A 22,585-nucleotide genomic window follows, 5' to 3' on the forward strand; every position below is an offset into this window, starting at 1 on the left:
ACACTCTGTCATCTCTGGAACACATTGCAACACGGCGCAACCTGCAGAGCATCACTCACTCCACACAAAACGTTCAAATCTGAGCATAAACATCGTGTTTTTCAGGAGCTTAAACCAGAACAAGCCGTTTCTTACATAATCGCTGTTGTTTTGGACGTCCTAGAAATAAAACGTTCTATTCTCATCAGTTTGATTTCAAATGTTTCATCGTAGTTTATTATTCGTTCCCCTCAAACTGTCTCTGTTCTGCTAAATATTTCATCTGCAGCCTATTAAACCATTCTCCTGCAGTTACTCAGTTTTATGGGTCACAGTTCAAGAAGCATGAGATGGAAAGTGAGTCACATTTTTATGTTTTATTCCATGATTTAAGAGTGTCGGGATTTTCTTGCTTTAACTCATAAGAAGGACGGGTGGAGATTTAGAGCAGCTGCAACAATTAGTCAATTAGCTGCCAGCTAAATAAATACTCATCTATACTGACAGTCCATTTATATGTTTCAGATGTAAAGGAAGAAAAGGCCAAAGCTCTGCTTTCAGCTCATTTAATGGGAATATTTTGTGGTCTCTGTTTAAAACTTAATTAGGTGTCTTTTATCGTGTGCAAAACAAGACGTTCCAGGACTTCATTTTGGGCCTCTAGAACTGCTAATTGACACTTTATACAGCAATTACCTCATCCATTATAGGAGGTTGTAATATGCAAATTAATTCCAATAAAACACTCACCAGTTGCAGCAATAATGCAGTGATGACTTGACATGAGTGTTCGGTTTAATGCATTCTTTTCATGAAAATATCAACATGAGTATTCATTTTTTTTGTTTCTGTTTTTTGTTTGCATAATTTCAGATAGAAATTACATATTAACAGCCCCCAAGTTGACTGAAGACAGGGGTTTCCAGACTTTTTCCATTCGGGGGCACGTACAGAAATTTATAAGGATGGTGGTGCCACTTTTACATTTTTCACCTTGACACTAAAGACCCTGTAAAGTGAAAATAAATCTGTATTCAGGTATGTTGAATGACAGGTCACTGTGTTATGAACCCCCAGGTCAAATTTTAGTCAAATAAAACATCTCTCTGTTTGTAAAATTAAACTTCAAAATCATGAAAAATGAGTCAGTAAAATCTGCTCCAGGATGGTGTGGGCGTGTCTGTTGATTGAGCTGAAGCCACGCCCACTCCGGAGAAATACAATCCTCTCAAATTATAAAAATGCTACGATCTGAATTGAGAACAGCACTTACGCCATTAGCCTGCCTCTTGACCTTTTGTTGACCTTAGAAGGAGAGATAAAGTCAGTTTTCTGGCTCAAATCTCTGTTATGTTGTTTTCAATGATCCATAGACCACTGTGGCTGATAGATTTGGTAAATTTACCTCAATGAAAAAAAACAGCATTTAACTGACTGTTAACTTTCAATAACGGCAGTGACATCAGCTAACAACAGACTGGACTGAGATGAACTGCTCTGGGATTTTAGATTGTAGCGTTAGAGGGGCGGGGTCATTCCCCACTGTGGGCTCGTGACATCACCAGCCCCCATATTGGGCCCCGCCCACATTAAACCAGGCCAGGAAAGAGGTTAAAACTTTTTGTAACTTTCTAAATCCAGAATTCAGTCAAATGTAGATCTCAGTTTCTCCAAGTTTACTGTGACCACATTCCAACATACTTCCAACCTTGGATTTCACTTTATAGTCTTTAAAGTTAGTAAAACCATTCTAACATTGGTTAAGATATGCTCAGTGATTGGGTGTGCTTAAATGGCTAGTTGATGGCTGACAAAGCAACTGGCCAATCATTTTAAGGATTTCGAGGAGGCCACTCAGATTTCAGGAGGCCAAAGTCAGCTCTGGCTACCATTGGCCCCGCCCCTGGAACATCATTGGTGCTGCTATTTGCTGCTGTGATCCATTAGGGTGTTATAAATCAAAATCTCTTATTATTTGGCTGTGAATATTTTTACTATTTATAGTGTCGTCTCGACTTACTCCTGAAAAAACAGCTATAAATCCTTGTCAAAATGTTTGTTGACAGTATTAGTATGGTAGCACTGCCTTGTTTCAGTAAGAAGAGTAATACAGTGTAGCACAAGCCTCATGCTCTATTGAGGGCCATATTTCATTTAATTTAAAGAACTCATGGACACGTCATTTTTGTTTAGAAGTCAAATATTTTTAATTCACCATCATTTAAATCAATAAACCTACATTTTGGGGAAGCTAGATGTATACATCTCTTTTGTAGTTACTGATTTAACACACTAGAAAATATCAAGTTGGATTTTTGGACTTGATTGGATGTATTTTTAGGAAACAGGCAACTTTTGATGTTTTTGTGTTTTAAATACATGAGCCAGATGTGGGCATAGAACAGGCCGGGTGGATCTGGCACTGTGTGGTTCCTAGAGCATCTCCTCTTTTTGCATTCCTCTTACAGGATGGAAATAAAGTAACGTTGATTCAGCACGTCGATCGAAAGTTCGTAGGTGTAAAGCAGGAAATCTTCCACAATAAGGATGCGAGTCTTCTCCTCCTTAGTCTCAGACTTTGGGGCGATCTCGATGTCCAGGATGTTATTAACACCATGAGATTTCTCAAACTTCACTGGGTTCTCCAGCTATTTTAAAAAGATAATCTCCAGATCAGTTGACATAAATTACTCATCAGTTGCAGCCTTTATGTTGTGTTGTTTAGAGCACATTTTTCCGCATAAATGTTCAACTTTCTCATTTTTTAAACCTTCATGCTGACAGTGATAAGGCTGGAGGCATAATCTTTCCTCTAGATGATAAGCATGGGTTGTTTGTTTTTTGATCGAGGAAAGAGAGAGAGAGATTGTGAAAAGAGCGGCGTGCGGCGCTGTCAGTCTTAAGTTTGATTTTTCCTTTAAAATGATGTAAAGTCACTGAGATCAGACAATGCAGAGAGATCGAGGAGGGCCGGAAACCTGTGTCATCTGCGTCATCAGTTGAGCCATAATTCAGTGATGACATGAGTGTGAGGTTTAATGCATTCTTTTAATGAAAATATCAACATGAGTGTTAATTTTTTTTCTGTTTCTGTTTTTTGTTCGCATAATTTGAGATAAAAAATGACATATTTACAACCCCAAAATTGACTGAAGACAGGGGTGTCCAAACTTTTACATTAGGGGCCACATACAGAAATTTATAAGGGTGGTGCGGCTGCTTTTACATTTCTCACCTTGACATTAAAGACCCTGTAAAGTGAAAATAATGATCAGAGGTGTTTCAGTGGGTAAACCAGGCAAACCCAATGAAGAAACTGGAGCACACGAATCACTTGAGGACGTTTAATAAGGTGCAGAGGACTAACGAAAATAATGACTTAATGACTTAAGACACATCACTTTTGTTTAAAAGCCAAATATTTTGAATTTACCATGATTTAGATTTATTTTTGCCAAACAGGTAGCTCAGTTAAGGTGGAAAGGCAAATCCCTGCCACCAAACCAAGCCGAGTTGAGCCACACCATGTAATGGAAAAGCCACATTTGTTTCTGCAGCTCCTCCCATCAGTCAAACATGATCAGGTATTTCAGGTTGACTTGAAACCTTTGATTGCATGGACAAAGTCATGTTCATGTAACAATGACCTTTGACCTTCCTGGAGCAAATATATAAAAGAATTTTCAGGCCCCAGCGAGATTTGAACTCGCGACCCCTGGTTTACAAGACCAGTGCTCTAACCACTGAGCTATGGAGCCCTGGCTACTCACCTGGGAGAGACACACCTTTTTTAATCTCACCTCCTGCTGATGTGGACAGGTGACACGTCAGGAGGCCACACCCCTAATCCTGCTCAACTTCATTCGTGAAAGTCCTAGGTGAATGGTTTCAATTCCAGTGAAATGCAAATGAAAATTATGTTAGTTGACTACTCTGAGGTTAGGAAACTCACAGGAAGCTGTCAGTGTTGAGCATTATTTATTCACTAGATAATCAGTTTCACAGAGACAGTGGGTGAATGATGCAAGGCCTGTTTGTAGAATGCACCCTTACAGTAGCAGTAGCCTTCATGCAGTGCTTTAGTTATATGTCATTATATCCTGACACAGCTTACATCCAACTTTATTGCTGTTTCTAGGTGAACATAGTGTTAAATCATACTTTCTATAAGATGCAGTTGAATAAGGTCAGAGAATCGGCTGTATAAACTGACTGTCCTGCTGGCTGTTAACACACTGCTAGAGCTAAATTATGTCATTAAAAAAACATGGTACCTCTGGCAAATCCTTCACAATAAAAGTTCATCCTTCTTGTTTTCCTTGGCTGCTTTTATTGTGAATCCCAACATTAGGAAATGTTGACTTTTCCGGAGCAGCTTGAGACATGGGAAAGCAAAACAGCAACTTGCAATGTATGGACCCTTAGGTAGGCATTGTTTAGTGCGCATTTATCTGCATAAATGTTCAACTTTCTCATTTACTTTCTCTCTCAGCTGGTTTCTTGTCATTCTTTTTGTCATTTCTCTGATAAAACATTTTTTATTTTTATTTTACAAGTGCATAAACAAACAGAGTAAACGCAGTACAGTCACACCAAACAAAAACAAGAACAACCTTCCGCTGCTTATGTACCGTTAAGTTAAAAGGTGCTGAAACACTCATTTATACATTCACTCAGACGTTAAAGCCCTTACACAGCTGTATATCCCATGATGCACTGAGTGCACTGTGTGCAGCAGATATTTGACAGTGACGATGAGATCAGAGTGATGAAGGTGTGTGTGTAATCAGTGTGTTCCCCTCAGGCTCGTTCTCTCGTTCGGCAGCAGGTACAAACAGAGAGGAGAGAGAGTCATTACGTTTCATCACTTCTTCTTCTTCTTCTCCTCTTTGTTTGTTATGTTCGCAGCGTCTCCTCGGGGAAATCATAAATAATGAGACAGAGTTTTATTTTGGAGAGAAGAATGAAAGACGTAAGTCAGTGAAATCGATAAAACACGCCGGACTGTAACTCTGGTTCAACTGGAAACAGCTCTGTACGCAGTGGTCTTTAGTTTGTCCCATTCAGGCTCCTGTACTCTTACTCACTCTTCATAATGATACAGCTCTGCTCAGGACTATATGTTCTTTATTTGTCCCACTCAGGCTCCTGTACTCTTACTCACTGCTCAGACAGGGAGCTTGGCGTTGTGTTCTTTATTTTGTCCCACTTAGGATCCTGTACTGAGTTCTGCCTACACAAATGAAAGAAGATGTTCTTTTTAGGATAAAAATAGGACTGAAGATCTGTAGTTTTTGGTGCATTTAGATGGTTTTAGAAAAGTTTGCCTGCAGACAGATGAATCTCTTCTTCTCTACATAACATAACATTTTTATAAAGTGATTCTTATCTCAGCATCTCCTCCAGTCTGCTGTGCACTAAGGAGCTGTAAATTATGTGTTAGGTGTTATGGTTTAACTAGTGCCTGTGCTAATTGGTGACTTTCAGCTGAATGCTTCTGTGGTTGCCATGGTTCCACAAACATTAATAAGCTAGACATTTTACAACTAAACATGCATTTAGTGTCACCAGTTAACACGGTCACATATTAAATCACAACATCAGTCAGACAGATCCTGTTTTTCTTTGTCCTCATTGGTCAGCAGTTGCCATCTGCTCTGCCTATTTAACCTCCGGGTGCTGATGCAGGATGCTAACTCTAGCTTTTGACTCGTTCCTGAATCAGGCAACATTACTACTGTACTTTTGACTACCTGGAAGATTTAGATCTTGGTTTGACTCGCCACAGTATCACAGCTCAGCAGGGGGTTTGCTTCTCCACCACAACCAAGCTACTTCTGATGATGCGGCATAAGCGTCATTTTGTTTCTTCTTCTCTCATGGTAATCCGGCAGGTATTTCAAAGTCTGGTGCAGGGGTTGCAAGTTAAACATGTCTGCCATGCGTCGCCAACTGATGACGAACTGCTGTGAGGCCACTGCGGGGCACTTAGAGGCGGGGCAGGCGTGCTTGGGCCCTGCTCCAGAGCAGGACCATTCCGGGTGCGGCTTGGCGTAGCCTGGCGTGGTGTTGGAAATGAGAATCAGCACGGCTTGGTTTTGGATTGGCGGGGCCAAAAGTCATAGCGCAAGGGTGTCCAAACTATGGCTTGGGGGCCAGATGCGGCCCCTCGGTCCACTTTTGTCTGGCCCTCAGAAAATTCTTGATAAAAAATGAATCATTGCCCACATTTGGACATTAAGATTGTGCTTAACTGTATTGGACTTTGTAGTTTCAGCACAAATCTGTGCTACCATCTCAGTTCTATAAACAAACATTTTGACAAAAATGTATTTGTAAGCTTTTTTGTGACTAATATGGGATAACACTGTAAAGAGTAAACAAATTTGCGACCAATATTGAAATATCTTGATGTATAACTCCCTGATGGATTACTGTAACAAATAGCACTACCAATGACATTTCAGGGGCAGAGCCAGTGGTAACCAGGGCCCTCTGAAATCTAATCGGCCTCCCAAAATCCTGAAAATAATTGTCTGTTTACCTCGCAGCCGTTAACCATTTAGGCATACTCAATAACTTGGCATATCAGCAGATTAGATTGGTGTTATTGTTTTTGAATATCCACAAGGCAAGGAATATGAAAATGGCCCCACCATCCTTTTATATTTTTGTATGTGGCCCTCAGTGGAAAAGCCTCACTAGTTCTTAGTATGCAGAAGAAACTCACTTTATAAAGAATTTAACTTTAACTGCTGAATTAAAAGTGGATCCTGTTGTACAGCTGAGATAATGAGTGTCTAATTTCCTTTCGGAGTACATTTTTGTCCCATTAAAGTAGAATTTTTTCTTGTTAACACAATTTTTCCCTCCTAAGTGGTGACTTTATCCTTCTAATTCAACCAGCCCTTGGATGCCGTAGCAACTCAAAACCCTCCCACGATTCTCATGAGACTCAGGTCATTCAGAGAGTGTCAGTGAGAATGCTTAGTTTTTTTTTTAAAGAGATATTAAACTTGCTTTTTGACTCTGCAAACTCTTCCTCCTCGTGTTTTGCCAATGAAGAAATTCCTGTGATAGGGAGCTGCCCTGTAGCTAGTTGAACCAGGTGTCACTGGTTAATTCAACACCAGTTCAACCGTAACACCAGTTATACATCAGACAACATACATGATTAAAAGGTGATGTTTATGTTAATTCTTATGCTGTTTCATTCATTCTGAGACTAATGTATTCAAGAGTTTCCTCATTTAATACATGACTTCAATTTTTGACAAAATGATCAAAGTTTATGATCAGATGAGGACTGTAGTCATAGTTTAAAACCTCCACCATCTAACACAACAGATTAAATCCAGTCAGAAAAAATCAATACTCACATTTCAACATATATTGCTCATTTAACTTGTAACATTTGAGGCATTTTTGGTAAATTATTCCACATTTTTTTGTGTGAAATTGCACCTTTACGTCATCACACCAGATAAAGCATGACATCGGGAGCAGAAGTAAGGCTGCCCTCGTGTTTAACATGCCACTTCATTAGTGAAGAAAACCTTCCCTTCTTCTTCTGTGGTGTCTTCAGAGGGCGTCAGGTGTGTTTCCTCCCTCAGGGAGCGACAGAGTCATGTACCGGAGCTGCACAGCTCGGATTATCCTCCTCAGAAAAGCGTGAAAATCGCTGTTATAATTCAGAAATTGCCTCCGTGCATCATGAACTGAGCCTCTTCTTCACTTCCTGAATGTTTGTGTGAAGGAAACAAAGTGCCACAGTGGCTGCTGGGTAATCTGCATGTTTTGTGTATACGAGAGCCCTTTGTGGTAACGCTGTTTTCAGCTCCAGTCCGTATCATCGCTCAATTTCACGCAGACCTGAAGTTAATTGTTGTGGTTTCATGGACATCAGAGTGTTTTCTCTGCAGAGCGCAGCACAGTGTGGAGGAGCTGCACAAATACTGTCAGTGATATCGACAGGTCTGGTATTTAGAAAGTTCAGCTGGAGCCTGACACGAGGCGTGCACTTTACAGAGAGAGTCAGAGCAGCATCAGGACTTATCTGCATCTCAACACCTTAAAATGTAATGCACATCAGTCAAGCATGATCTGTTCCTGCAGGACTGGCAGGAAAACTGAACATTTCCATTCACTGTGTCCTGTAGACAGGGTGAAGGCAATTAAGTCAACTTTTGGTTATTAAAGACAAAAGATATACAAATATATCACCCTTATTGGAAGCCTAAGAGTATGCTTTTGTACCATGTTAAAGTTAATGCAACCCCTCTTCCAAAAACGCTGGGGTGCTGTGTGGAATGTAAATAAAAACAGAATGCAATGATTATCAAATCTCATAAATCCATATTTTATTCACCATAGAACATGAACAACACATCAAATGTTGAAACTGAGACATTTTACCATTTCATGAAAAATTTAACCTCATTTTGAATTTAATGGCAGAAATGCATCTAAAACTAGAAAAGCACTCTGAGAGCGCAGACCTCCGCCATAAGCCCTATCTCCCAATAATGAAGAATCCTTTAAAAATTTCCTGTATCCATCCCCATGTGCCCCCCACCACGGCATTCGCCAATTACTTGGAAACATGGTGAGGCAAAGCATTGGCTTCGCTATGGGTGCCAACAGAAGCACCCATGGTCTCACCGGACGACTGAAAGTCATTGCAGAGGCTGAATGTTCCTCTGTTCCTCCCAGCATTGTGAGTATTCTCGCTACAGTTTGCTGTATTTCTCTCTGTTACACTCCGACTCCTCTCCTCGACCAGGCGTGCGTCTTTCAAACTCTATAAACTCCAAAACTTTGAATAGAAACACACCAAAAACATGCTGCTGGGATTGAAGTTACTTATGTCCACCATCTCCTGGTCTAAAGTGGTAACAGCGCAGACCTCCGCCATTAGCCCTATCTCCCAATAGTACAGAATCCTTTGAAAAATTCCTGGATCCAGGTAGTGATCCGGATCAGTCCCAAAATCTAATCAGTTCTTCCTTATACCATTTTTGACATTTCCTCAAAATTTCATGAAAATCCGTCCATAACTTTTTGAGATATACTGCTAACAAACAAACAAACCCACCCGATCACATAACCTCCTTGGAGGAGGTAAAAAGTAGAGACGGAGGCATTTTTACTCTTGTGTAGCATCCCCTTTTCTTTTTAAATGTCTGAAATCTGAAGGGCCAGCTGCTGGTGTTTTGGCGAGGAATGTTGCTGAACTGTCCTGGTTCTTCTTCACTGGATTTTTTCCCTTTATGATTCTCCAAATGTAAAAAGTCTGGACTGCAGGCAGGCCAGTTCAGGACCTGGATTCTTCTACTGTGAAGCCATGCTGTTGTGATGGATGTGGTATGTGGTTTGTCTTGCTTGAACTTTTAAGGCCTTCCCTGAAAGTAACGTTGTCTGGATGGGGGCATATGTTGCTCTAAAACCTCTCTCTACTTTCCAGCATTGATAGTTCCTTTCCAGATGTGTAAGCTGCCCACGCCATAGGCACTAATGCAACCCCATACTATCAGAGATGCAGGCTTTAGAACTGGGCTGATAACAAGCTGGATGGTCCCTCTCCTCTGTAGTCCACAGGACACGGCATCCATGGTTTCCCAAAATAATTTCAAATGTTGGTTTGACTGACCACAGAACAGTTTTCCATTTAGCCTCATTTGAATGAGCTTCGTCCCAAGGAAGATGCCGGCATTTCTGGATCCTGTTCACACATGGCTTCTTCTTTGTATGATACAGCTTTAATTTGCATTTGTGGATGGAACTGTGAACTGTGTTGTGATTTCCGAAAGTGTTCCTGAGGCTGCCCAGTGATTTATGGTACAGAATCATGCCTGTTTTTTTTTTTTTTTTTTTTTTTTTTAAGATTTATTTTTGGGCCTTCATTAGATAGGGGAGGACAGTGGATAGACTCGGAAACAGGGAAGAGACATGCGGGAAATGGTGCCACAGGCCGGACTTGAACCCGGGCCGCCCGGGTGCGCGCCTTAACCACTTGACCACCGGCACGCCCCGAGAATCATGCCTGTTTTTAATGCTGTTTGGAACATTTGTTCGAAATTCTTCCATAATTTTTTGACACAGTTCTTCAAAAGTTGGTGAACCTGTACCCATCTTTACTTCTGATAGAGTCTGCCTCTCTAAAATGCTCCTTTTACACCCAGTCATGTTCGTGACCCAACGCCAGCCAACCTAATTAGTTACATATGCACCTCCAGCTGTTTTCATAGTACCTCTTACTTTTCCAGCCATGTTTTTTTTTCCTCATCCCAACTTTTTTGAGATGTGTTGCTGCCATCAAATTCAAAAAGAGCCAGTATTTTTCATGATATGGTCAAATGTCTCAGTTTCAACATTTGATGTTTTTTATGCTTTATTGTGAATTAAATATGGGTTAACAAGATTTAACAATCATTACATTTGATTTACATTTCACAAGGCATCCCAACTTTTTTGGATTTGGGGCTAAAACAGATCTTGAATGTAGCGCTTTGATGCAGAAAGGATAGAGTGGTTTTTCAATGACATGCATGCTTTGTAATCCCTTCAAATTCATGTGTGATAAATGAGGAAATAGTTTGATTTTAAATATTTTTTTTACCCCATTTTGCAAATTTATTATGAGATTAATGAAAGAAGTGCAGTGCAGGATTACTGATGATGAAAGAAAATATAAGCTGGATGTTTTATTTTCTTTTTTGCTGCAAGCAAAACTTAAATTTGCTGCTGAAATTGAATTAAAATAAGTAACATTACACTGAAAGCAGCAGGGAAAGTCAACATGGCTATTTTGGTCCTGTAAGACCTCCATACTCTTTGGAGATGTAGCTCTGTAGAAAAGGAAGCATCAAACTGATCCTCAAAGATGTGTAGAATGTAAGTTTACAGCTGTAATTAAATATCTCTAATCAAAAAGGTCTGACCCTGCCCTTGTCCTGCCTCAGGTCGACCTTCAGGGACTCCATGGACTCACCTTGACGCCGTCGTTTAAAGGACAGGTGGGAGTTTTTCCCTCAGATTGGGATCAGGTCGTTGTTGGAGCGTTTTTCTATCCTGTAAAGGGCGCGGCGTTCGGAGCACAGTATTGACTTTTCTGTGATAAGGTTTTCCAGCTCGCCTCTGTTGATAACCGAGCGGAGCGGCTGCTGCTGCTGCTGCTGGTGTGTGTGTTATGTGTGTGTGTGTGGCAGGTTCTTCGGTCAGCAGCTTACCGGCTGATCACACCGCTGTGCTCAGTCAGCAGCCGGACTGGGCAAAAAAAAAAAAAAAAGGCCGGCTTTATCATCAAACGCTGAGCCGCCGCTTCTCAACCCGCTTTATCAAAGATTATTCTGACAGTTACCATGACAACCGCACCTGAAACGTCTCCATGGGAGATTTCAAAAAGGAGATGTCCTCAAAACTTCACTAGGGACAGAACTTTTTACCTTTATATGAAAAAATTATAATCTGCCTCATGGAAAAGTTCAAGGAAGTTTCTATGAAACTTAAATTTTAATCTCTCCAGCACAGAAAATAATGTTAGCATTATGGTTCCTTAGAGTCGCTGCCTATACCTCTGAGATGAATCTTTACATTTGTGTTTCTTTAAAGCCCACCCTCATCCAGTCTGAATGTCTATCAGTCTGGGATATTTTCTGGGCATGGTGTGTTTGATAATGAAAACTTTATGCTAATATTTATCTAAATTCTTTACTTTTTCTTTACTTTCCAGATGTGTAAGGTTCAGTCCTGGTCTGGGGAAATCTCATGCCTTAATTTTTGACTGTTTATTATGCAAGAAGTGGCATTATTTTTTCTCAGTTCAAGGTCTTAGTCTTATATCTATATCTTATCAGATCAGATGTTTTATTGACCTTTGGAATAAACATCCCTGAATGTTTCCTACCCTGCTTGAATGGATAAAGGTGCAACTTACCTGTTGAATGCTAGTGCTAAATTAAAATCTCATGTCAGCAGACTACTACACAGTAATCTGTGTAGTGCACAGTTTGTTCACGGAAAGTTACGATAGTGTGAAATATCATAATTAGATGTTTGTAAATTAGTTTTTATAGTGTAAAACCAGGAAATATTCAGTAGCATGTAAGTATGTACAATCCAGGATTTATAAATTCCTTTATTAATTCTAAGGCCTCTGTTTTTAGTAGTGCAGCCCACAGTTTCTTTTTCTAGTGTTATTAAGAACTCTCTGGGGAAGTTGGTACAGCCTGAGGTGAAGCAACACAAAACAAAAGAGAGGAAACAGATAACAAAATAAAAGCAACACTTAACTGAATAGCACAATATTTTCTGATTTGAAATTATAAGATGCATATGATGAAAAATTGTTGATTCCTAAGCACTTTATTTTTAATCATTACAGATTGCAGACAAACTCATCTACAACTAAATGACACAAATAAGACATGACCTTTCCTTCTTATTTGTGCAGTTAGACGATACACAGGAGTTCTCACTTAGACATTTTGATGGATTCATTCCTCTCCAACACACCTGTCTGATGAAACAGATGATTCTTTTAAAGCTTGAGTGCTTCTTGATGGTGGAGAGAGAGGCTTCAAAAAGCTAATCAGTGAATGAGGCTGGAAAACAGACTGAGAAGAGACGGCGGCAGAAGCATTCCTGACTTTCTTCTGCTTGCTTTCAGCGATAAAGAGCTGAAAAATCCACCAACATCAATACCAGCCACGTGTTTATACCCAGGGAGGAGTAAAGAGTTTGCAACAATTTATAATAAAGCATCAGAGATTGTGCTGTTTTATCCCTCAGGCATCACTAGGGGCATTTTTGTCCATTTGAGCAAATTTTTCGTCTTTATCTGCTCACCATTTTGGCTGTGTTAGTGCATATGGTCTAATTTTTGCAAAAAAGTTTCTTTCTATGCAAATTTTTAAATTTAAATTTAAATTTCTCTAACAGGTCAGGGAAACACTGGAACAAATTTACTACCCTTTAAAGCCCTTAAAGACAAAAATGTCCACTTCCAAAAAACTGCTATAAAAAAACTTACAGATTAATATTTTTTCTGCTTTTTTGGCATAAATCTCTTAAACAACTTCAGCTGTGCTCAAAACTACCAAACATTCAATCATTTTGAGGATTTTAACCCTTCAAATGCCAGTTTCATTACTTAAAGTCAGTGTAATAACTGGCATTTAAAGGGTTAAAATCCTCAAAATTATTCCATAATCATTGTTTTTTTTATTAGAACTTAAGTTGATCAATAGATTCGACCAAAAAAAGCAGAAACAAATATTAATATATACTATTTTTAGTTTTTTTTAGTTATTTTTAGTTCCGTTTTGAAAGTGGACATTTTTGTCCTTTATGGCTTGAAAGGGTAGTAAATTTTAAATCGGATGCGTTACAAAAACTTAAAATGCATCAAAGTCAATATTTTGGCTAATCATTGAAATATCCAAGCTGGATTTAGAAATAAAGCCTCAGCCATCCAACGTTTGGTTTGAGGAAGATATCACATTTTTCACTTTTTTTTCATTAAAAAACATCACTGACTTTAAGTAATCAAACTGGCATTTAAAGGGTTAAAATCCTCAAAATGATTGAATGTTTGATAGTTTTAAACACAGCTGAAGTTGTTTAAGAGCTTTATGCAGAAAAAAAAAACTGAAAAAAATATTGATCTGTTAAGTTTTTATAGCAGTTTTTTTGGAAGTGGACATTTTTGTCCTCATTGGCTTTAAAGGGTAGTAAATTAATGTGATGCCTGAGGGTTAAATATGGTGTACTGAGAGCTTTCTCAACATTGCAAATTTTGACAACCTTGTTTCAAATTTGTGAAATAAAATGAATGAATGCATGGCTGCTTAGGGCTTCCATACAAAAGCATACAATCCCATGAAAAGGCAGGTATACTTTAAAAAAAACTTAAAACATGTACCTGTTAATCTGGAGGACTAAGTCAGTCTTTTAGTGGATTTTTTGCAGAGTTTCATTTGTTACCAAGGACCAGAATATTATCCGAAATCAGTTCAAACCTTCAGAAGCGTTTGAATTTCTTTTCTACTTTCCTGCAGAGCATCCGAGCCAAACGTGACCCCCAGAATCGATTCAGAATCCACTCTCTGTTTCACAGTGATTGATGGACCTCCTGAGCAGTTAGTGATCTGGTTTCGTGGTTTGTGAGGGACGTGTCCGGACAGGTTTGTTGGGGTAACACCCGACTCACTTGTGATTGAATTTTCCCCTCGGCTCTGACTGACAGGCTGACTGGCTGCAGCCTCCTACTGCTCCTGTAACCCCCGTCACCTCGGTCTGTCTGTCAGAGAGGAGGAGGAGGAGCTGTGCTTCATCCTGACACTGTTCCTCTCAATCTTCATCACACTCAGCGTCTGCAGCTGCTCCTCCAAACAACACAAAAACCTGATTTAAGGTGTTTTATACTACATCACTCCAGTGGCTCAACAGTTCCTTTATTTCACTGTCTTCAGCATTCAACTGAACTGTCAAAAACTGAGCCTAAGTAATGCACGATGGTGCTTTTAGAGACATTGTATGTCCATTTTTGTTATTCTAGGCTCTAATAGGCAAGGCAAGTTTATTTGTATAGCACATTCCAGCAACAAGGCGATTAAAAGTGCTTCACACAGGACATTAAAATACAGTGACAAAGGGAAAAAGAAACACAATGGAAACATTTTAAACAAAGCATGTAAAAGTTGATAAAAAACAGCAAATAAGACCCAGAAAAAAGATAAAAACCCGGGTTCCTCTCATTTCATTTGTTTTGTTTTAATACAATTTTTTTATATGTCAGAAACAACCTTGGTCGATAGACTGGATTCTGTCCCAGACAGTTTCACGTTTCTGACTTATCCCTCTATATGCCAGAAACAACCTTGATCCGGAGACCGGATTCTGTCCCAGACAGTTTCACGTTTTTGACTTATCCCTCTATATGCCAGAAACAACCTTGGTCTGGAGACCAGATTCTGTCCCAGACAGTTTCACGTTTTTGACTTATCCCTCTATATGCCAGAAACAACCTTGATCCGGAGACCGGATTCTGTCCCAGACAGTTTCATGTTTCTGACTTATCCCTCTATATGCCAGAAACAACCTTGGTCCGGAGACCGGATTCTGTCCCAGACAGTTTCACGTTTTTGACTTATCCCTCTATATGCCAGAAACAACCTTGTTCTGGAGACCAGATTCTGTCCCAGACAGTTTCACGTTTCTGATCAATCCCTCTATATATATGCCAGAAACAACTTTGGTCAAAGACCGGATTCTGTCCCAGACAGTTTCACATTTCTGACTTATCCCTCTATATGCCAGAAACAACCTTGGTCCGGAGACCGGACTCTGTCTCAGTCAGTTTCACGTTTCTGACCAATCCGGGATGCAAGAAACAACCTTAGTCCGGAGACCGGATTCTATCTCAGACAGTTTCACGTTTCTGACCAATCCCGGATGCCAGAAACAACTTGGTCTTAAGACAGGATTCTGTCCCACACAGTGTCACGTTTCTGGCCAATCCCTCTATATATATGCCAGAAACAACCTTGGTCGAAGACCGGATCCTGTCCCAGACAGTTTCATGTTTCTGGCCAGTCCCTCTATATGTCAGAAACAACCGTGGTCGAAGACCAATTCTGAATCTGAATAGCCAGCTCCACTTTGGATTTAGCTACAAAAATAGTTGTCTTGACATTTAAATTCTTAATAAAGGGCTAAGAACCAAGGCAGCAAGGATCTCTTATCAAGCAATGCTTTGGTTAATTGATGCTTTGGTACTTTTTGTAGTGCTGATTACCAAAACGACAGGAATTGTATCATAGTATCAAAAGATATAAAGCATTGAACATTTAGACATCCCTATAGTTTTGTTTTTTGATGTTGCTTATTCAAAGTAAAGCATGGAATAAATGAATAAGAAGTCTAAGGACTGGGTCCTGAGGAACTCCATGTCCCCTGACTATGGTTCAAATGTGATAGGAAGAAGCACACTCTGGACGGTGAAATCTTTGGCGGTACACAGGATAAAAGACTCCTGAGAAACTGAGCAGTCAGCACACATAAATGTCCTTTTAGTGTCTTTAATTCTGAGCCGTGGCGGCGTCCGGACCGTGACGAATGCGTTTCAGCTCTTGGCCTTCATGCTGCACGCGTTCATAGTGGTCTGCCTGCTGCCACTGGCCAGAATTTAAGACTCTAAAGGACATTTGTGTGTGCTGACTGTTCAGTTTCTACTAAGAAAGACTGTCAAACATTTGTAATACTTCATATTTAAGTATCAAACATTTTGGCAACTTAACACTGTGGGTATTTTATGTCTGTCGCTGATCTTTAGAGCAGTGCACTGCCTTGTTTCATTTATTTGCTTTCTGAGATATCTGACTGTCAGACAGTAAAAGAAAAACCTCTGTGTACTCAAGATTTCCTCAAGTACAGCCTGGTTGTTGTAGACTTTTGGCTCTTTTTGTTGCTGTAGTTTTCCCCCTGTAATAAAAGATGATTTATAGTTTTGCTGAGAGTTTTATGAAGCTGCTGTTTTGGTGTTTTTGTTCCGAGTTGAAACTCACTGAGCCTCAGAGGAGTCAGGAGCACAAAGTTTTTTTTTCTGAGCTCTACTTTCTCCTGCTTTGAATGAACCGTGCTCTTCTTTAATCTTTTATTTATCCCCTGAATAAAGAGGTCATCCTGATTAAACATTGAGCGAGAGCAGAGTCGAGTTTACAGTGAGGAGAAGAAGAAGAAGTGGAGACTGACAGGAACAAGGGGTTGTAAGGTTTTGTTTGTCGCTGCAAGGTGTGGGACGTAAGTTTACTGCTGAGACGTGACGCATTAACATTTAGATCAGAATGTACTGGCTTCAAGGAGACTAAGAGGTGGATTTAACTTTTGTCAATGCCTTTTTGATGCAGAAATGGAGTCATGTTACTGCTGATGGATGGCCATAGCAACTTATTTCCCTGTCAAGTAAAACACAAATTTAAATTCAGACTTGTCGACCTGTCTTGGATTAATCAAAAACTATTTAATAAAATGAGTGCTCAGGAGAGGAATGTGGACCTTCTGCATACTGTCCTCAAATATATCTGCCATGTTTAATTGAATTGTTTGCACAGTATTTTAACAGTTTGCTTGCAAGCTTTTGATTCTCGAAAACAAGAAAGCTTTCAGTATTCGTTGACTCTGACTTCCATTTTGTTGTTGTGGTCTCCAAATAGGTGTTGATATTTGATTTTTCTAGTGTCATATCAACGTTTAAAGCCCTTGGCATAGAGAGAAGCTCCATTAACCAGAACTACAGCACTACCTAGTGGCAGGCAGCTACATTGCAGCTTAGACACAACATTGTAGGTTAGGGACACCAACATCATGGCGATTGGCGCTAGTTTAATTCAGCAGAGCATGAAGTTTTTTTTTTTTTTTTTTAAGTTTTGTCAGCAAATAGCATAACCAATGATATTTCAGGGGCTGAGCCAGTGGCAGCAAGGGACAGACAGGGCCCCCTAAATTCTTATTGGCCACCCCAAAAACCTGAAAAAGATTGTCTGTTTGCCTTGTCAGCCATTAGATTGAGTGTTAGTTCAGGAAGGCCTTAGAGTCAAGCTCTGCCCTGATCAGGTGATCTAACACAAGCCGTCATCAGCTGACAGCCAGCTGATTGGCCAATCACTCTCATGCTTTCTTTGGCCTTGTCAACACAGAGATGAAAACAATATATTTCTGTTTCCTTTTGAAAAAGTTTTCCATAAACACAGGATCATTTTAGGAAATGTCCGCCTAAGCACGGAACAAGGGCTGAATGATTTTGGAAAATAATCTAATTGCATTTTTTTTCCCCCAACACTACAATTGTGATCTTATATACTATTATTCCTTAACTTTCTTTTATTCCTCAACAGGGATTGAGCAATTCTTTAACAGTGTCTAATCCTGATGATTTTGACTTGTATTGCAAATTGGTTATGAATTATTGCATTGAAGTGTTTTTGTCATTCTTATATTTAATAAGAAAAAAGTACAAAAATGAAGAAGGTAGGTTTTTTTGTAGCCTATTCTAAAAAAAATGGCACCTGAATGATTGCATGATATGTCATGTATAACATCTCTTTTGCAAAAATAGTTTAAAACTGGTATTTTGACACAAATTTCAGGTCAAAGAAATATTGCACCTTTTGCAATTTGAAAATTGCAGTAGGTCATATTGCGATTTAATCTACTTTTCGATTAACTGTCCAGCCCTACACAGATCCACTGAAAATGACTGAAAACGCTGTATGCCAAGCCTGTAAGTGGCGCTGTAAAGCTGCCACATAAATGCACCAAAAGATTTTCATGGTTGCCCTTCTGGTTGTTCTCTGTGGTGGATTTAAGAACATCTGGTGTCTGCTGTTCTCCGTGGTGGTAAAGGAGCATCAGATTTTGCTGAAAAGCAAGAATAAGCTCAGTAGCTTCTGCAGCACGAGTACAGTCCTGTAATCCACCACTGTTGTTTTGGTTTGACAGCACATGCAGCGTAGGTTTCAAGAAAGATGCGGTTGGCTGTCCACATAGAGATGAAATGGTGAGCATTTACAGATTTGTTCACTCTGGGACCCGGTTTCAAAAAGTAGCATCCAAACGCTGTTTACGTGTGGATGAAATGCCGATACAACAAAAAACTTCTGTGAATACTCCTGAATTTGTCTCTGTGTGGACGGGACTTTATTCAAACAGCTCTTGCTTGGCCACACTCTGCAAGGTGCTCTTGCAACCCTCCTCCACCCCAGCTCCTCCTTTTTGCCGCTTCTCAATGTTATAAACCTCATCTTGTGGATGTTAGAGTGGCCCAATTTATTTCTGTATGTGGCCGTCAGTGAAAAAAGTTTGGGTACTCCAGCTTTACAACTTTAATTCTGCTGCTACACTTTTCTTTTAAAAGTATCAATTCAGGCACTATTTAGACACCGGCACCAAAAAGTTTCAAATTAGCACTGTTACTGGAAAAAACAAAGCAAACCCAACTCTATTTATGAGGTTGTCAAAATTTTTGATACTTAACAGTCCCATGTGGGCTTGAGCTTAAATAGCATGTAGCAATTAGCAGTGTTCTGATAGTTATCAGCTCAACAATAACAAAAAAAAGATTATGTTTTTATGGCATTATGTGTGATACTTTGCTACTTTTTAATACTCATTATTGTCAATGAATAGATTTGCTGATATTTTGATACTTGATAGAGTTGAAAAATACCAAAACTTGAAATCGTCAATTATATTTTTAACAGAACTTAGAAACAGAACACTTCGAAATCCTGTGTGTCTAGGACTGCTACAAGCATACATTTAGATGGATTTTTCTTTCTCTAAAACTATAATGCAGCTGTAAACTTGTATACTCACAATTAGTGGAAATGCTGAGCATGCTGAACATCCACACTATTGATATTCCCGTTGGCCATTTTGTTTGTTATTCTTTCTCTGCGCCAGCTATCTCCTCCCTCATACTTTGTTGAATCGACACCGTTTAAACTTAAAAAAAATTCAGATTCTTCGTCATTCTACTGCTATGACTTTTCTCATTTCTAACTTTTCTAATTTTTAAAATATAGCTATTTTCATACTATTTTTTATTAGCTATTTCTATGCTTTTTCAGCCATTGAATGCAACTTTCAGCTACTTTTAGGCCAAAATCAGCTATTTTTATGCTATTTTTGGCTATTTTAAGGCTATTTTCAGCTATTTTTATGCTATTTTCGTCTATTTAAAGGGTACTTTCAGCTATTTTTGTGCTATTTTTGGCTATTTTGAGGCTACTTTCAGCTATTTTTAGGCTATTTTCAGCTTTTTTTAGGCTACTTTCAGCTATTTGTTATCCTTTTATGAGCTATTGAATGCCATTTTATGCTACCTTTATGCCATTTTATGCTATTTTTTTTTTGCTATTTTCAGCTATTTTTGTCCTTTTGGCTATTTTCAGCAGTTGTTCCACAATTCAGCTCTCAGCATCCCCACGCAATTTCAGCTGAAATTGCACTTTTGATCTAGTTCCTGAATGCTGTTACAACTCTTTCTGTACTTTCCTGATTGTAAAGCATTGATGTCGATGTTTTAAGAGTAGCTGTGTAGACCTGAACCAGCAGCATTTTTCAGGTCTTTGTCTCTGCGAGAACCAGGCTAGCAGAGAGAGGAATGTTTTTGTCTTTCCTCAGCAGCTGGTTCCCTCTCAGCCGGCTGTCCGGCCTCATTCACTGAGCGCTGATTAGCTTTTTGTTACCTCTGTGCGTGTGTGTGTGTGTGTGAGTGTGTGAAGAAGTAGTGGAGCTCTTCTAGGAACAAACAATAGACTCACTCAGCCAGCTAAACAGGCAGCACCAGAAAGAGGTCAATTATGGAAAAGGACTAACAAAGAGCAAAAAAAGAAAAGTGAGTGTGATTGCTCTTTGTTATGGAAACCGTGCTGTACTCTCTGGCTGCAGAGATTGGTCTCCTGCTGTCGACATCACTCTGATTGTACCCCTGAAAACACCCAAATCCTCCTGTAGCTTCACTTTCCTGCTCCAGCTGCATCAAAACACTTCAATCTACCCGGAAACCTGCAGGAAAATCCTGCTTTTATGCTCTGTTTTGTGTGGGAGGAGCTTGTTTTCCCACTAAGAGTTCATTTGCATACTCCTTCTAGGCCGACGTCCCACAATGCCCTGCGTTTTATGCATTATTGAGTCTCCTGGTGGCTTCCTTTAAAGGGGGAAGAGGCCTCGCCATAAAAGGAAGTAGGACTCTGAATTCAACAAGCGTGACTTCAAAGACCCTTTGAAAAATTGATCAGGTGGGGTTGTCACTGGAGTAGATCTCAGGCCGAGGCCTTTTTTTATCAGGTTAACAACACAAAACAGGAGGAAAACACAAAAAAGTGCCTCCTCTGACACTCTGGAAAGGTCACATCTTTCTTTAATGCTGATTTTCCTCCCTAGGTTTGATAAAATAGGGGGAAGTTTCCATGGTAGTTGCAGCTCAAGTTAACCATCACATCTTTATTGCATCTCAGACTGTTTTTTTTAACAGCATTGTCATTAGAAAATCAAAGAAAGAGGGAGAAAAGAACAGAACTGCACCTCTGAGGATTAAATTTGTTTTATTAAATGAACCTGACTAAAGCAAACGATGCTAGAGAGAGGGAAAACACAGATCTGAAGGCTGTTCAATCTGTGTTAAGACTGAGCAAAAACAGAACTGAAAGTCCACCATGGTTGTTGTAGTCCATCTGTTTGTACATGGGTATTGACTGTAGCTGTGACTTGCATGTCTATGAAGTATGTTTCAGATGAATTGAGTAATATCAGTTTCCACAGCAGCTGAAGTGGTGCTCTTTACAAGCATTTGTACCCTGGAACCCCTTCTCAAAACTTTATTTTATCGCCCACCCTAAAGAGACAGCCAAACTGAAAGCGAAGGTTACTGCTTTTGGCTGAAACTGTCGTGTAAAGACGGCCTGAGGGTTTATTTTTAATCAGGAACATCTCGGCCCATCTTGGACAGTGAGGCATTCCTGGAATCTGCAGACGAAAGTCTTTCAGTCCTTGGTTCTCCTGGTCCGACTATACTCATGTGAGGCCCGGATGTTGACTGATGGCGTGAGCTTTGTGACAGCTTCTCTTCAGTGATTTTTGGGCATCATTGGCAGGATTGTGTGTCTATGCTGACGTTAGCAGGGATGGGAAGGGTCAGCTGCACTTTCCCGAGCCTGATCCAGCTCACTGTATACTGGGTGTGATGAGATCCAGTACCGAGTCCAGTAGGTATCAAATGTGTTGGTACCTACTGGACTGGATTACAACACAGAGGTTAACTGTGAATTGTGATTCCCCGCCCACCCAAATGAAAGGCAAGAAAGTAGTCATGGAATTTTGAAGGGATGCACAATATAGGATTTTTGCTGATATCTGATATGCCAGTATTTACAGATTAATTTTAGCCGATACCGATATTTAAATATGCTCTTCGGACAAGAAATTTTAGTCCTTTTGGACACATTTTAGGGTTTGAGAATAACAAAGAAAACAAACTTTAGTTCCTAAAAAACACTTTAAAATTTAAAGATTGGGATACATAAAGAAATAGATCTATACTGACTTAGGTCTGTCAGTTCAGCCTAATATTCCACTAATTTATTAGTATGTATGGATAAAATTTACAGTCAGCATTTGCTGAAATACACAGACAAAATATCGGATGTAAATATGGGCAGAAATTTTGATATCTGCTGATACTGATATTTGCCTTTTGAAGCTAATATCTGCAGATACCGTTATCATATCATATCCGATCTCTTATTTAGATATTTCTGCAAATTATTTATGATTCCTAGACAGCTTTTAGTCTCTCACTGACTTTCAACACACTTTTTTCCTCTCAAAAGTGAGGCTCCGTCTTTGCACTTGCACGGTGTAAAAAGTAGGGCTGGGCAATTAATCACGAATTAAACTAAGTTGCAATATGGCCTGCTGCAATTTACAAATTGCAGAAGTTGCAACATTACTTTAACATGAAATTTGTCAAAATAGCAGTTAAATACATTCATTTTTTTGCAGCAGCAGAGATTCAAATATCATTTATTTTAAAATGGTATACAAG

The 22,585-nt window shown here is 39.5% G+C and overlaps 1 protein-coding gene and 1 non-coding gene across 2 annotated transcripts in view; one reads left to right on the forward strand and one right to left on the reverse strand.

Annotated features, from left to right (window-relative positions):
• phf21b (PHD finger protein 21B) overlaps nt 1–22,585 on the forward strand; it is a 157,230-nt gene that overhangs the window by 22,897 nt on the left and 111,748 nt on the right. The window contains exon 3 of the mRNA XM_041781051.1: nt 20,698–20,724. Coding sequence (XP_041636985.1) covers nt 20,698–20,724 — 27 coding nt within the window. The remainder of the gene's footprint in view (nt 1–20,697; nt 20,725–22,585) is intronic.
• Nucleotides 3,665–3,737, reverse strand: trnat-ugu. Its single transcript has one exon. It is a non-coding gene; the product is annotated as a tRNA-Thr (tRNA).

This window comes from Cheilinus undulatus, linkage group 23 (genome assembly GCF_018320785.1).
Source record: "Cheilinus undulatus linkage group 23, ASM1832078v1, whole genome shotgun sequence".
Classification (NCBI taxonomy): domain Eukaryota; kingdom Metazoa; phylum Chordata; class Actinopteri; order Labriformes; family Labridae; genus Cheilinus; species Cheilinus undulatus.